Source organism: Pan troglodytes, chromosome 4 (assembly GCF_028858775.2).
Source record: "Pan troglodytes isolate AG18354 chromosome 4, NHGRI_mPanTro3-v2.0_pri, whole genome shotgun sequence".
NCBI lineage: Eukaryota > Metazoa > Chordata > Mammalia > Primates > Hominidae > Pan > Pan troglodytes.
This window is the reverse complement of record NC_072402.2, coordinates 174,593,671-174,607,762: the sequence shown is the minus strand read 5'-3', so window position 1 is coordinate 174,607,762 and position 14,092 is coordinate 174,593,671. Positions and strand designations below refer to the sequence as shown.

Here is a 14,092-nt window from a genome sequence, read left to right as displayed (position 1 = left end):
GTTGTTACTATCCCTTAATTTAGAATTTTTTAATCCTTTAAGTGTTTTTTTTTAGAAAAACTTTAATGCTAGTATTGTACAGACTACTTCTGATAATAAGATGTAACAACCCCCTTAGGAGTAATTGAATGGTTTGAGAAGTTTGTTACAAAGTTAAGGTGGCTTTATTTAAATCTGTGATTGAGTCAGTGATTCTCTGCTCTGGCTGTAAAATAAAATCATCCGGGGCTCCCCTTTTTAAAAAATTGAGGTAAAATTCACCTAACAGGCCAGGCACGGTGGCTCACCCTGTAATCCCAGCACTTTGGGAGGCCAAGGTGGGTGGATCATGAGGTCGAGAGATCGAGACCATCTTGGCCAACATGGTGAAACCCCATCTCTACTAAAAATACAAAAATTAGCCTGGCGTGGTGGCACATGCCTGTAGCCCCAGCTGCTTGGGAGGCTGAGGCAGGAGAATTGCTTGAACCCGGGAGGCTGCAGTGAGCAGAGATCGCACCACTGCACTCCAGCCTGGCAACAGAGTAAGACTCTATCTCAAAAAAAAAAAAAAAAAAATTCACCTAACAAAATCTACCATTTCATTCATTTTAAGTGTACAATTTGGTGGCTTTTAATAAATTCACAGTGTTGTGCAATTACCACTTTCTAATTCCAGAACATTTCTATCATCCCCAAAATAAACCTTATATCTATTAAGCAGTCATTGTACATTTTCCCCTACCTCATCTTCTGGTAATCACTAATCTGCTTTCTGCCTATGGATTTGCCTATTCTGGATATTTCTTATAAATAGAATCATACAATATGTGCCTTTTATGTCTGGCTTCTTTCGCTTGGCATGTTTTCAAGGTTCATCCATGTTGTAGCATGTATTAATACTTCATTCCTTTTGTTTCCCCATAGTGGCTACACCATTTTACATCCTATCAATAATACAGTGTACTAGAGTTCCAGTTTCTCCAGCATCCTTACCAACACTAGTTATTTTCCATTATTTAAAAAATAGCCAGCCATCAGAATGGGTATAAAGTGATATGTCATTGATTGTGGTTTTGATTTGCGTTTCCCTCATGATTAATGATTTGAGTTTTTTTTTTTTTTTTTTTTTTTTTGGACAGGGGCGTAGTCCGTCACCCAGGCTGGAGTGCTGTGGCACGGATATTGGTTCACTGCAGCCTTGACCTCCTGGGCTCAATTGATCCTCCATCCTCCCACTTGAGCCTCCCAACTAACTGGGACTACAAGTGCGCCACCACATCTGGCTACATTTCGTATTTTTTGTATAGGGTTTTGCCATGTTTCCTGGTCTGGTCTCAAACTCCTGGGCTTAAGTGGTCCACCAGTCTCGGCCTCTCAGAGTTTTGGGATTACAGCCCACTCTGCTGGGCTACTTTTACGTTTGATGTCTTTTTTTTTTGTGAGACAGGGTCTTGCTCTGTTGCCCAGGCTGGAGTGCAGTGGTGTGATCACAGTTTACTGCAGCCTCAACCTCCTGGGCTTAGGCGATCCCTCCTCCTTAGCCTGCCAGGTAGCTGGGACTACAGGCATTAGCTGCCATGCCTGGCTAATGTTTATTTTTATTTTATTTTTTTGAGACAGGGTCCCACTCTGTCACCCAGGCTGGAGGGCAGTGGTGTGATCTTGGCTCACTGCAACCTCTGCCCTGGGTTCAAGCAGTCCTTCTACCTCAGCCTCCTGAGTAGCTGGGACTACCTGTGTGCACCACCATGCCTGGCTAGTTTTTTTTTTTTTTTATTTTTTGGTAGAGATGGGGTTTCACCATGTTGGCCAGGCTGGTCTCAAACTCCTCACCTGGAGTGATACACCAGCCTCAGCCTCCTAAAGTGCTGGGATTTTAAACATGAGCCACTGTGCCCAGCCAGAAATATAATTTTTAAAATTTCAGTTTTGATTGTTTATGTCTAGCATATAGGAATGCAATTGGTTTTTGTATGTTGACTTGTTTCCTGCATTGATACAAGGCAAGATGAACCTTGATGAACTGTTGATTTTTTTGTTGTTGTTGTTTTGAGATGGAGTTTCACTCTTGTCGCCCAGGCTGGAGTGCCAATGGCACGATCTTGGGTCACTGCAACCTCCGCCTCCTGGGTTCAAGTGATTCTCCTGCCTCAGCCTCCCAAGTAGCTGGGATTACAGGCGCCCGCCACCACTCCTGGCTCATTTTTGTATTTTTAGTGGAGACAGGGTTTCACCATATTGGCCAGGCTAGTCTCAAACTCCTGACCTCAAGTAATCCGCCCGCCTCAGCCTCCCGAAGTGCTGGGATTACAAGTGTGAGTCACTGTACCCGGCCTATAATAGTTTTTTAATGTGTTTCTTAGTGTTTTTTTTAAACACAGGTCATGTCATCTGCAAATCGTGATAGTTTTACTTCTTTCTAAGTTGAGTATCTTTTATTTCTCTTTGCTTAATTGTTCTGCCTAGAACCCTAAGTATAATGTTCAATGATTAAAGCAGACATTGTTTTTTTTGAGACAGCACCATGCCCTGTTGCCCAGGCTGCAGTCGCTGGGACCACAGGCATGCCACCATGCTGAGCTAATTTTTTAATTTTTTGTAGAGACAGGGTCTTGCTATGTTGATGAGGCTGGTCTCTTAACTTGTGGGCTCAAGCCATCCTCCTGCTTTGGCCTCCCAAAATACTGGGATTATAGGTGTGAGCCACTGTGCCCAGCCTTTTTTTTTTTTTTTTTTTTGAGACAGGGTCTTGCTCTGTTGCCCAGTTGCCTAGGCTGAAGTTCATTGGCATGATCATAGCTCATGGCAGTCTCAGACACACTCAAGCTATCCTCCTGCCTCAGCCTCTTGAGTAGCTGGGACTGTAGGTGCTCACCACTGTGCCTTACTAACTTCTTTTTTTTTTTTTTTGAGATGAAGTCTTACTCTGGCACCCAGGCCGGAGTGCAGTGGCACAATCTCAGCTCACTGCAATCTCCACCTCCCGAATTCAAGTGATTCTCCTGCCTCAGCTTCTGGATTAGCTGGGATTATAGTCACGTGCCACCACGCCCAGCTAATTTTTGTGTTTTTAGTGGAGATGGGGTTTTACCATGTTGGCCAGGCTGGTCTCGAACTCCTGACCTCAGGTGATCAGCCCATGACGGCCTTCTATCCTGTAGAGACAGGATGCCATGTCTTGTCTCTACAAAAAAAAAAATATGTTGCATAGGATGGTCTCAAATTCCTGACCTCAAGTGATCCTCCTGCCTTGGCCTCCCAAAGTGTTGGGATTACAGGGGTGAGCCGCTGCGCCCAGCTGAAAGGAAACATTCTTGTCTTGCTCCTTGTCGAAAGGAGAAAGCATTCAGTCTTGTACCTTTAAATATGATGTTAGCTTATTAGTTATGGGATTTTTGTAGAAGTCCTTTATCAGGTTGAGGCATTTGGTATTTAAAAAATCTTAACCTAGGTAACATAGTGAGATCCTATCTTATAAGGAATAAAAAGTAAATTAGCCAGGTGTGCTGGCACACCCCTGTGGTCCCAGCTGCACAGGAAGCTGAGGTGGGAGGGTTGTTTGAGCCAAGGAGGATGAGGCTGTGGTGAGCTACGATCATGCCACTGCACCCTAGCCTGGGTGACAGAGCGAGACCTTGTCTCAAAAAAGAAAAAAACTTGTAGGTAAATTATAATATGTAGTCAAGAAAAGCAGTTATCTAAATTGATGTTTAAAGAACTAGGATACATGACTATATTATTGATACTGAAATTTCACCATGGAGAATGAGATTTGTATATTTATATAGTTGTTTTTTTTTTTTTTTGAGACAGAATTCCCCTCTTGTTGCCCAGGCTGGAATGCAGTGGTGCGATCTCAGCTCACTGCAACCTCTGCCTCCCGGGTTCAAGTGATTGTCCTGCCTCAGTCTCCTGAGTAGCAGGGATTACAGGCATGCGCTACCACGCCCGGCTAATTTTTGTATTTTTAGTAGAGACAGGGTTTCACCATGTTGGCCAGGGTAGTCTCCAACTCCTCATGTCAAATGATCCACCTGCCTCAGCTTCCCAAAGTGCTGGGATTACAGGCGTGAGCCACTGTGCCTGGTCTATGTTTCTCTCTATAGAAAAAAAACCATTTTTTCCCTATATTTTTCTAAAAAAATATTCCTCTATATTTTCATTTTTTGTATTTATTGATCATTCTTGGGTGTTTCTTGGAGAGGGGGATGTGGCAGGGTCATAGGATAATAGTGGAGAGAAGGTAAGCAGATAAACACGTGAACAAAGGTCTCTGGTTTTCCTAGGCAGAGGTCCCTGCGGCCTTCCGCAGTGTTTGTGTCCCTGGGTACTTGAGATTAGGGAGTGGTGATGACTCTTAACAAGCATGCTGCCTTCAAGCATCTTTTTAACAAAGCACATCTTGCACCGCCCTTAATCCATTTAACCCTGAGTTGACACAGCACATGTTTCAGAGAGCACGGGGTTGGGGGTAAGGTTATAGATTAACAGCATCCCAAGGCAGAAGAATTTTTCATAGTACAGAACAAAATGGAGTCTCCTATGTCTACTTCTTTCTACACAGGCACAGTAACGATCTGATCTCTCTTTCTTTTCACCACATTTCCCCCTTTTCTTTTCGACAAAACCGCCATTGTCATCATGGCCTGTTCTCGATGGTTGCTGTCTCTTCGGAGCTGTTGGGTACACCTCCCAGATGGCGCGGCCGGGCAGAGGCACTCCTCACTTCCTAGATGGGGCAGCCGGGCAGAGGCGCTCCCCACTTCCCAGATGGGGTGGCAGCCGGGCAGAGGCGCTCCTCACTTCCCAGATGGGGCGGCTGGGCAGAGGCGCTCCCCATTTCCCAGATGGGGTGGCGGCCGGGCAGAGGCGCTCCTCACATCCCAGACGGGCCGGCCGGGCAGAGGCGCTCCTCACTTCCCATTCGGGGCAGCCGGGCAGAGGCGCTCCTCACTTCCCATTCGGGGCGGCCGGGCAGAGGCGCTCCTCACTTCCCAGACAGGGCGGCCGGGCAGAGGCGCTCCTCACTTCCTCCCAGACGGGGCGGCTGGGCAGAGGCACTTCTCACTTCCCAGACGGGGCGGCTGGGCAGAGGTGCTCCTCACATCCCAGACGGGGTGGCGGCCGGGCAGAGGCACTCCTCACTTCCCAGACAGGGCAGCCAGGCAGAGACGCTCCTCACTTCCCAGACGGGGCGGCTGGGCAGAGGCGCTCCTCACATCCCAGACGATGGGTGGTCGGGTAGAGACACTCCTCCCTTCTGAGACGGTGTGGCGGCCGGGCAGAGGCGCTCCTCACTTCCCAGACGGGGCGGCCAGGCAGTGGCGCTCCTCACCTCCCATTCGGGGCAGCCGGGCAGAGGCGCTCCTCACTTCCTCCCAGACGGGGTGGCCGGGCAGAGGCGCTCCTCACTTCCCAGACGGGGCGGCCGGGCAGAGGCGCTCCTCACATCCCAGACGATGGGCGGCCAGGCAGGGGCTCCTCACTTCCTAGACGGGGTGGCGGCCGGGTAGAGGCGCTCCTCACTTCCCAGACGGGGCGGCCGGGCAGAGGGGCTCCTCACATCCCAGACGATGGGCGGCCAGGCAGGTGCTCCTCACTTCCTAGACGGGGTGGCAGCCGGGTAGAGGCACTCCTGACTTCCCAGACGGGGTGGCCGGGCAGAGGCACTCCTCACATCCCAGACGGGGAGGCCGGGCAGAGGGGCTCCTCACATCCCAGACGATGGGCAGCCAGGCAGAGACGCTGCTCACTTCTTAGATGGGGTGGGCGGGCGGGCAGAGGCTGTAATCTTAGCCCTTTGGGAGGCCAAGGCAGGCGGCTGGGAGGTGGAGGTTGTAGCGAGCCGAGATCACGCCACTGCACTCTAGCCTGGGCAACATTGAGCACTGAGTGAGCGAGACTCCGTCTGCAATCCCAGCACCTCGGGAGGCCGAGGCGGGCAGATCACCCGAGGCCAGGAGCTGGAGACCAGCCTGGTCAATACGGCGAAACCTGGTCTCCACCAAAAATACAAAAACCAGTCAGGAGTGGCAGCGCGTGCCTGGAATCCCAGGCACTTGGCAGGCCGAGGTAGGAGAATCACGGGAGCCTGAGGCACGGAGGTTGCAGCGAGCCAAGATCATGGCATTATCGGCAACAGAGGGAGACCGAAGAAAGGAGGGAGGGGGGAGGGGGAGGGGGAGAGGGAGAGGGCTATATTTTTAATGAGTAGTAGACAAGTTAAGAAATGCAGTTTTGCTTCTGTTAGATAGGGTTATCTTTTTCTTTTACAAGATTAAATTGAGGCTGGGCATGGTGGCTCACTCCTGTAACCCCAACACTTTGGGAGGCCAAGGCGGGCAGATGACCTGAGGTCAGGAGTTCAATACCAGCCTGGCCAACATGGTGAAACCCAGTCTCTACAAAAATACAAAAATTAGGCTGGATGTGGTGGCTCATGTCTGTAATCTCAGCACTATGGGAGGCTGACAATGGGTGGATCACCTGAAGTCAGGAGTTTGAGACCAGCCTGGCCAACATGGTGAAACTTTGTCTGTACTAAAAATGCAAAAATTAGCCAGTGTGGTGGCGTGTGCTTGTAGTCCCAGCTACTCGGGAGGCTGAGGCAGGAGGATTGCTTGAACCTGGGAGGCAGCGGTTGCAGTGAGCCAAGATCGTGCCATTGCACTCCAGCCTGGGCAACAAAGCGAGACCATCTCAAAAAAAGACTAAGTCGAATAGCTTCTAGAAAACTTATACTTTAAGTAAATTATGATCTTTTTATTCTAGACAAAATTATTGTCCTTTTATTCTAGACAAAAGGATGCCACGGAGAAAGAAAAAAGTTAAAGAAGTCTCCGAATCTCGGAACCTGGAGAAGAAGGATGTGGAAACTACCAGTTCTGTCAGTGTGAAGAGGAAGCGTAGACTTGAGGATGCATTCATTGTGATATCCGATAGTGATGGAGAGGTTAGTGAAGTAGAGCTGAAAAGTAGAGCTGTAGCTCTCAAACTATGCTTCTTTACCCATGGGGAGTTTGTTTCGTGACTGACTTCACCTTAATGCCAGCTCACCAAAACCTTGAAATTTTTACTCAGCTTTGTTTTAATTTGTAAATGGAGTGAAGAATTACTTAAGGTAGTAATCCTGTTGCTTGGTTGAGGATGGATCATAGTTCTTCAGTTTTATAAGATAGTAATCCAAAGTGGCATTTTGGAACTATTTGAATCATCTAAATCAATTGTAAATCTTAGTTTTCATGTGTCTAGAAAGTGAGAGGAAAAACACGTGAATGTTCTTAAGTCTCTTGATGTGTTCTACATATAATAGCACCTGGCCATCTGTAGCTGTTTAAAAATAACTAAAAAATCAGCTTCTCTGTTGCACTAGTCACATTTCAAGTGATTAAAGACACATAAGGCTAGTGTCAGTTGTATTAGACAGCAGAGCTATACAACATTTTTATCATTTTAGAAAGCTTTATTCTCCGGAATAAAGATTGTAACCTTTTTCCTTTATCCTGTATTTCTATTTGTTTATTGGAGTTTTCTGCCTGCCTGCAGGTCTCATCTCAATGAGTTAAGTCATTGTTTTTTCCTTCAGATTTTCTTCTGTTTCTCCTATATATATATATTTTTTCTAGAGCCAGGGTCTCCCTCTGTCACCTAGGCTGGAGTGCAGTGGTGTTAGCTCAGCTCACTCCACCTTCCTTCTCCTGGTCCCACCTCAGCCTCCCATGTAGTTGGGACTACAGGCTCGAGCCATTATGCCTGGCTAATTTTTGTATTTTTTTTTGTAGAGATGGGGTTTCGCCATGTTGCCCAGGATGGTATCAAACTCCCATCCTCAAGCAATCCTGCCTAGGCCTCCTGAGGTGCTGGGGTTACAGATGTGAACCACTGCATCTGGCCAAAAAATGACATATTTTTGGTTAGCAAGATTGAGCATTTCTTTACATCTTTATTGATTTTTCAGAAACGTTTCTTGGCCGGGCACGGCAGCTCACACCTGTAATCCCAGCACTTTGGGAGGCCGAGGCGAGTGGATCACAAGGTCAGGAGATCGAGACCATCCTGGTTAACACAGTGAAATCCCATCTCTACTAAAAATACAAAAAATTAGCCGGGTGTGGTGGCACGTGCCTGTAGTCCCAGCTACTTTGGAGGCTGAGTCAGGAGAATTGCTTGAACCCTGGAGGCGGAGCTTGCAGTGAGCCGAGATTGCGCCACTGCACTCTAGCCTGGGTGACAGAGGGAGACTCCGTCTCAAAAAAAAAAAAAAAAAAACCAACAAAACAAAAAGTTCCTTATAGTTCAGTTTTTAATTAGGACTTTTATCTACATAGTTCATTTTAAAGGCATAAGCGTATAGAGAACAAAACAAGGGGTAGGTACATCCCTGGTGACTCATGCCTATAATCCCAGTGCTTCGGGAAGCTTAGGAGGATTGCTTGAGGCCAGGCGTTTGAGACCAGCCTGACCAACATAGTAAGACCCTGTCTCTACAAAAAATACAAAACTTAGCTGGGCATGGTGGCGTGTGCCTGTAGTCCCAGATACTTGGGAAGCTGAGGCAGGTGGGAGAATTGCTTGAGCCTAGGAGTTCAAGGAGTTTGAGGCTGCAGTGAGCTATGATTGTACCACTGCACTCCATCTAAAACAGAAAGAAAACAAAACAATTGTACTACTTGGATATCATCTTAATATTAACAAAAATAAAAATATTAAATACACAGATACAGATACGTTAAAAAAAAATTGTATACATATATGTTTAAAAAAAAATCCAAGCCGTAACAAAACAGTTTAGAAAGATATGAAATGAAAATATACACTACAGACATTTAACCATAAGCAATAATTTCTTTTTCATTTTTAAAATAATTTCTTGATGTCATCTGTGTGATCTGAAGGCAGTAATTTCTTCTGTGTCCTCGGAAAAAAATTTTTGTGCATACATTATCAGTAGAGATTTTTACAGGAAAAGAACCATGCTGTGGAAACTGTTTTGCTTTTTTTCACTTAATGTCTGTGTTAGGTCCTCCAGAGACATGGAACCAATAGGATAGGCGGATGGACGGATGGACGGACGGACGGACGGACGGACGGACGGACGGACGGACGGACAGAAGGACAGAAGGGTGGATGGACGGAAGGACAGATGGACGGACGGATGGAATTTATTAGGGGAATTGGCTCATTTAATTATGGAGGTTGAAAAGTCTCCACAATAGTCTATTTGCAAGCTGGATACCCTGGGATGCCAGTAGTATGGCTCAGTGGAAGTCTGAAGGCCTGAGGACAAGGGGTAAGGGGTGCTGAGTGTAAGGCCTGAAATCCAAGGCTTGGAGAGCCTGGAATTCTGATGTCCAAGGGTAGAAGAAGAAGAATGTGTCCCAGCTCCAGGAGAGAGACAAATTTGCCTTTCCTATGTTTTTATTCTATTTAGCCCCCCAGCCAGTTGGATGGTGTTCACCCACATTGAGTGCAAATCTTCCCCACTTAGTCACTCAGACTCACACTCTAATCTCCTCTGCAAACACCCGGACAGACACACCAGAAAATAATACTTTACTAGTTCTCTGGGTATTTCTTACTCCAGTCAAACTGATACCTAAAATTAACCATTATAGTATTTCCGGGAGACCTTTCTATAGCAGCACATATGTCATACGTCATATATGTTATACATACAGGAATGTGCATAAAATATAAATGCATGGTTTTAAAAATTAATGTGAACACTTGCAGTTACCACCTGAGAATCCCTCTTCTCTTAGTGTGTCCCTTCCCAATTGCATTCTTTTCCACCTTTCTTTTTTTTTTTTGAGATGGAGTATCGCTCTGTTGCCTAGGCTGGAGTGTAGTGGTGCGATCTCGGCTCACTGCGACGTCCGCCTCCCAGGTTCAAGCGATTCTCCTGCCTCAGCCTCTTGAGTAGCTGGGATTACAGGTGCCACCATGCCTGGCTAATTTTTGTATTTTTAGTAGAGACGAGGTTTCACCATGTTGGCCAGGCTGGTCTCAAACTCTTGACCTCAGGTGATACACCCCAAAGTGTTGGGATTACAGGCGTGAGCCACCGCACCCAGCTCTTTTCCACCTTTCTAAAGGTAACGACTATGTATTCTATCTTCCCATGTTTCTCCTTACAGTTTTACCACATTTACATGTATCCCTGAACAGCATACATATATTTTGAAAAACTAAGTATCGGTGATTAGACATATCTACCAACACTTTCCAATAATCTCTCCATTCCCCAGGTATTTGAAATTTTACCTTTATCATAAACTAAAATCTTGTTTATAAATGGGTGTGTCTCTGTTTTTCTTCCGTTAATCTGTCACATATTTTTATAATTGTTCAGTTGATTGTCTTGGGTATTTTAGGTAGGCATTTATCTCTGCTAATAATGATCATTTTTCTCTTACTCTCTAGCACTTACACCTTTTTTTGCTTGTTTTCATTGCATTGGCTGTAGCTTCCAGAATAATGTTGATTGATACTAGCAATAGAGCACATCTTTTACTTCTGATGTTTTGCTATTTGTTTCATATTTCTGTTTTTATGTTAAGGAACTATCCTTTAATTGCTTATTTACTAGTAGTGGTTTTAGGAATTATGTTTAATCAAATGTCCTTTATTTAGCAAGATGATGGAGTAGTTTTTCTCCTTTAATCAACTAATATTATATATGGGATTAGTATTTTCTAATGTTGGAACATCTTTGCATTTCTGAAATAAATCATACTTGGTCATGATGTGTTATATTAATATAATATTGATTTTTTTCTCAATATATTATTTAGGAGTTTTGCATCTGTACTCCTAGTGCCATTGGCTTTATAAAGTTTTTTTGGGGGGCGCTATGGCCTTCATCAGATGTTAGTATTAGGGTTATGATATAAAAGAGAAGGAAAGCTTATTATTTTTTTCTATGTCCTACCACAATTTAAATAGTATAGGAATTATTTGTTTTATAGGGTTTCCTAAAAATCTCCCATAAAACTGGGCTACCAAATGATTTTTATTTTATTTTATTTTATTTTTTTGAGACGGAGTCTCGCTCTGTCGCCCAGGCTGGAGTGCGGTGGCGCTATCTCTGCTCACTGCAAGCTCCGCCTCCCGGGTTTACACCATTCTCCTGCCTCAGCCTCCCGAGTAGCTGGGACTACAGGCGCCTGCCACCACGCCCGGCTAATTTTTTTTGTATTTTTAGTAGAGACGGGGTTTCACTGTGGTAGCCAGGATGGTCTCGATCTCCTGACCTTGTGATCCATCCGCCTCGGCCGCCCAAAGTGCTGGGATTACAGGCGTGAGTCACTGCACCTGGCCTACCAACTGATTTTTAATATGTATTTCATATTCTTATAGTGTCTTGGTATTTTTGTATATGAAAAAAAGTCTTTTTTTCTGCTTTAGAATAGAAAAAAGCAGTTGGAATCTTAGGAACACGTTTGTTTTTTGTTTTTGTTTTGTTATTATTTTTATTTTTTTATATGTATTTTTTTGAGATGGAGTCTCACTCTGTTGCCCAAGCTGGAGTTCAGTGGCACGATATCAGCTCACTGCAACCTCTGCTTCCCAGGTTCAGGTGATTCTGCCTGCCTCAGCCTGCGGAGTAGCTGAGATTACAGGTGCCTCCCACCACGCCTGCGCAATTTTTGTATTTTTAGTAGAGAGGGGGTTTTACCACGTTGGCCAGGCTGGTCTCAAACTCCTGACCTCAGGTGATCCACCCAGCTTGGCCTCCTAAAGTGCTGGAATTACAGGTGTGAGCCACTGCACCTGGCCTTTTTTGTTTCTGTTTTTTTTTTCTTTTGTTTTTTTTTTTTCCGAGATGGAGTCTTGCTCTGTCATCCAGGTTGGAGTGCAGTGGCACAATGACGTGATCTCGGCTTACTGCAATCTCCATTAATAGTATGTACTTTATATGATTTGAATCATTTTTAAACTTAGTGAGACTTGTTTTATGGCCCAGAATATTCTGTGTGTACTTGAGAAGAACGCACGTTTTGGATAGTGATTTCTGTAAATGTCAATCTGATGAAGTTTGATGATAGTGTTGTTCAAATCTACTTTATATTTATTGGTTTTCTGTCTATTCTACAAATATTTTGAGGAGGCCGTTGAAGTCTTTGACCATAGTTGTGGATTTGTCTTATTTCTCTCTCTCTTTTTTTTTTTTTTTGAGACAGAATCTTACTCTCTTGCCCCAGGCTGTAGAGCAGTGGTGCGATCTTGGCTCACTGCAACCTCCGCCTCCTGGGTTCAAGTGATTCTCATGCCTCAGTCTCCTGAGTAGCTGGGATTACAGGCATATGCCACCACGCCTGGCAAATTTTTGTATTTTTAGTAGAAATTGGGTTTCACCATGTTGGCCAGGCTGGTCTCGAACTCCTGACCTCAGGTGATCCGCCCGCTTGGGCCTCTGAAAGTGCTGGGATTACAGGCGCGAGCCACTGTGCCTGGCCCACAGTTACTTTTAGAACATTTTCTACCCTCCATGGCCACTGCCCTCGTGAGCCTCACACCACACTATACTGTGCCAGTCTCCATGGCCCAGTAGCAGGGGCCTAGAACATTTTCATTACTCCCAGAAAAAACCCATTTTCATTAGCAGTTACTCTCCATTTTCCCCCAAACCCCTAGCCCTTGACAACCACTAATCTACTTTCTATATGGATTTGCCCATTCTGGACATATCTTATAAATGGAATTATACAATATATGTGGCCTTTTGTCTGACTTCTTTCAATTATATATTTTCAAGGTATATTCGTTTCGTAGTGTGTATCAGTACCTCATTTCTTTTTTTTCCGCAATGGGGGCACTGTTTTATATTCCCACCAACAGTGTACTAGGGTTCCGGTTTTTGTAATCCTTGCCAATGCTTATTTTCTTATTTGAAACAAAAATTATTTTAATTATCCTAGTGGGTGTGAAGTGATACCTTATTGTGGTTTTGACTTGTATTTCCCTGATGACTAATGATATTGGGCATCTTTTCATGTACTTCTTGGACATTTCTATATCTTCATCTTCAGAGAAATTCTTTTCAAACCCTTTGCCCAGTTTTATTTTTATTTATTTATTTTTAGAGATGAGGTTGTTGCTTTGTCTTCCAGGCTGGAATATCGTGGTGCGATCTTAGGTTGCTGCAGCCTGGAAGTCTTGGGTTCAAGCGATCCATCTGCTCCAGCCTCCTGAGTAGCTAGGACCATGCCTGGCTAATTTAAAAAAAAAAATTCTTTTTAATTAAAAAAAAAAATAAATTTTTTTGGTGGGGGGGTTAAGGACAGGATCTCTCTACATTGCCCAGGCTGGTTTTGAACTGGCCTCAAGCGATTCTCCCACTTCAGCCTCCCAAAGTGCTGGGATTACGGGCATGAGCCACTGTGCCTGGCCTTTTATTTCTTTCTCTATTTTATTTTTTGTTTTCTTGATTATTTTGTTTGTGTTTCTTATTAAATTTTAGGGTGGGGTGTAGGGTTGGTGTATTTGGTTCTCTTTTGCTTCTATAGGATTTTTCATTTACCCTCTTTTTCCTTTCCTTTACTATCCATTGTCCAAAGAGTGATTTAAAATAAATGAATACACGCTGAGTTTAAACATTATTATTGTTTTTTCATATCTTCAATCAAGCTACTCTGATCTTTGGTGATGCTTACTGGTATTTTAGAGATAGACTAGTTTTTGTCTGACTGTTTATATGACAGATAATAATGCCAATATATCACGTTTTTGTTCTTACGGTTTTTATTGGTTCTAGATCTTATGTTTTCCCTTTTGTACTGAAAAGGATCTTCTAATGTTTTATGTGCATATTTATAACAATCACCAATTCCTCAGAGGCCTCTCTTAGCCATAGGGGAGGTAGAAGAGAGAGAAATCACTACTTTTAGTGGCAGCCACACTGATCATATTTCTTGTTTTGCAACAGGAACCAAAGGAGGAAAATGGATTGCAGAAAACGAAGACAAAACAGTCGAATAGAGCAAAGTGTTTGGCCAAAAGAAAAATTGCACGTATGTTTTCATTTTGTTGATAATGGTTTGGGAATTGTAATAGTCATAGAACTGATACGTTTTGGACTAGTTGATTATGTTGCATTCTTAGCTCTCTG

The 14,092-nt window shown here is 44.4% G+C and overlaps 1 protein-coding gene across 20 annotated transcripts in view; it reads left to right on the top strand.

The window, feature by feature from the left end:
- The window catches only part of UIMC1 (ubiquitin interaction motif containing 1), a 117,886-nt gene that overhangs the window by 34,200 nt on the left and 69,594 nt on the right, over positions 1-14,092 (top strand). For 16 of the 20 annotated variants that reach the window (XR_010156804.1, NM_001280463.1, XM_063810163.1 and 13 more), the window contains 2 exon segments: positions 6,780-6,934; positions 13,910-13,994. Coding sequence is in view for 15 of the 20 variants with exons in the window: in XM_063810160.1 (XP_063666230.1) it covers positions 6,780-6,934; positions 13,910-13,994 (240 nt within the window). In the remaining 5 variants the exon portion in view is untranslated. 20 annotated transcript variants of the gene reach the window in all.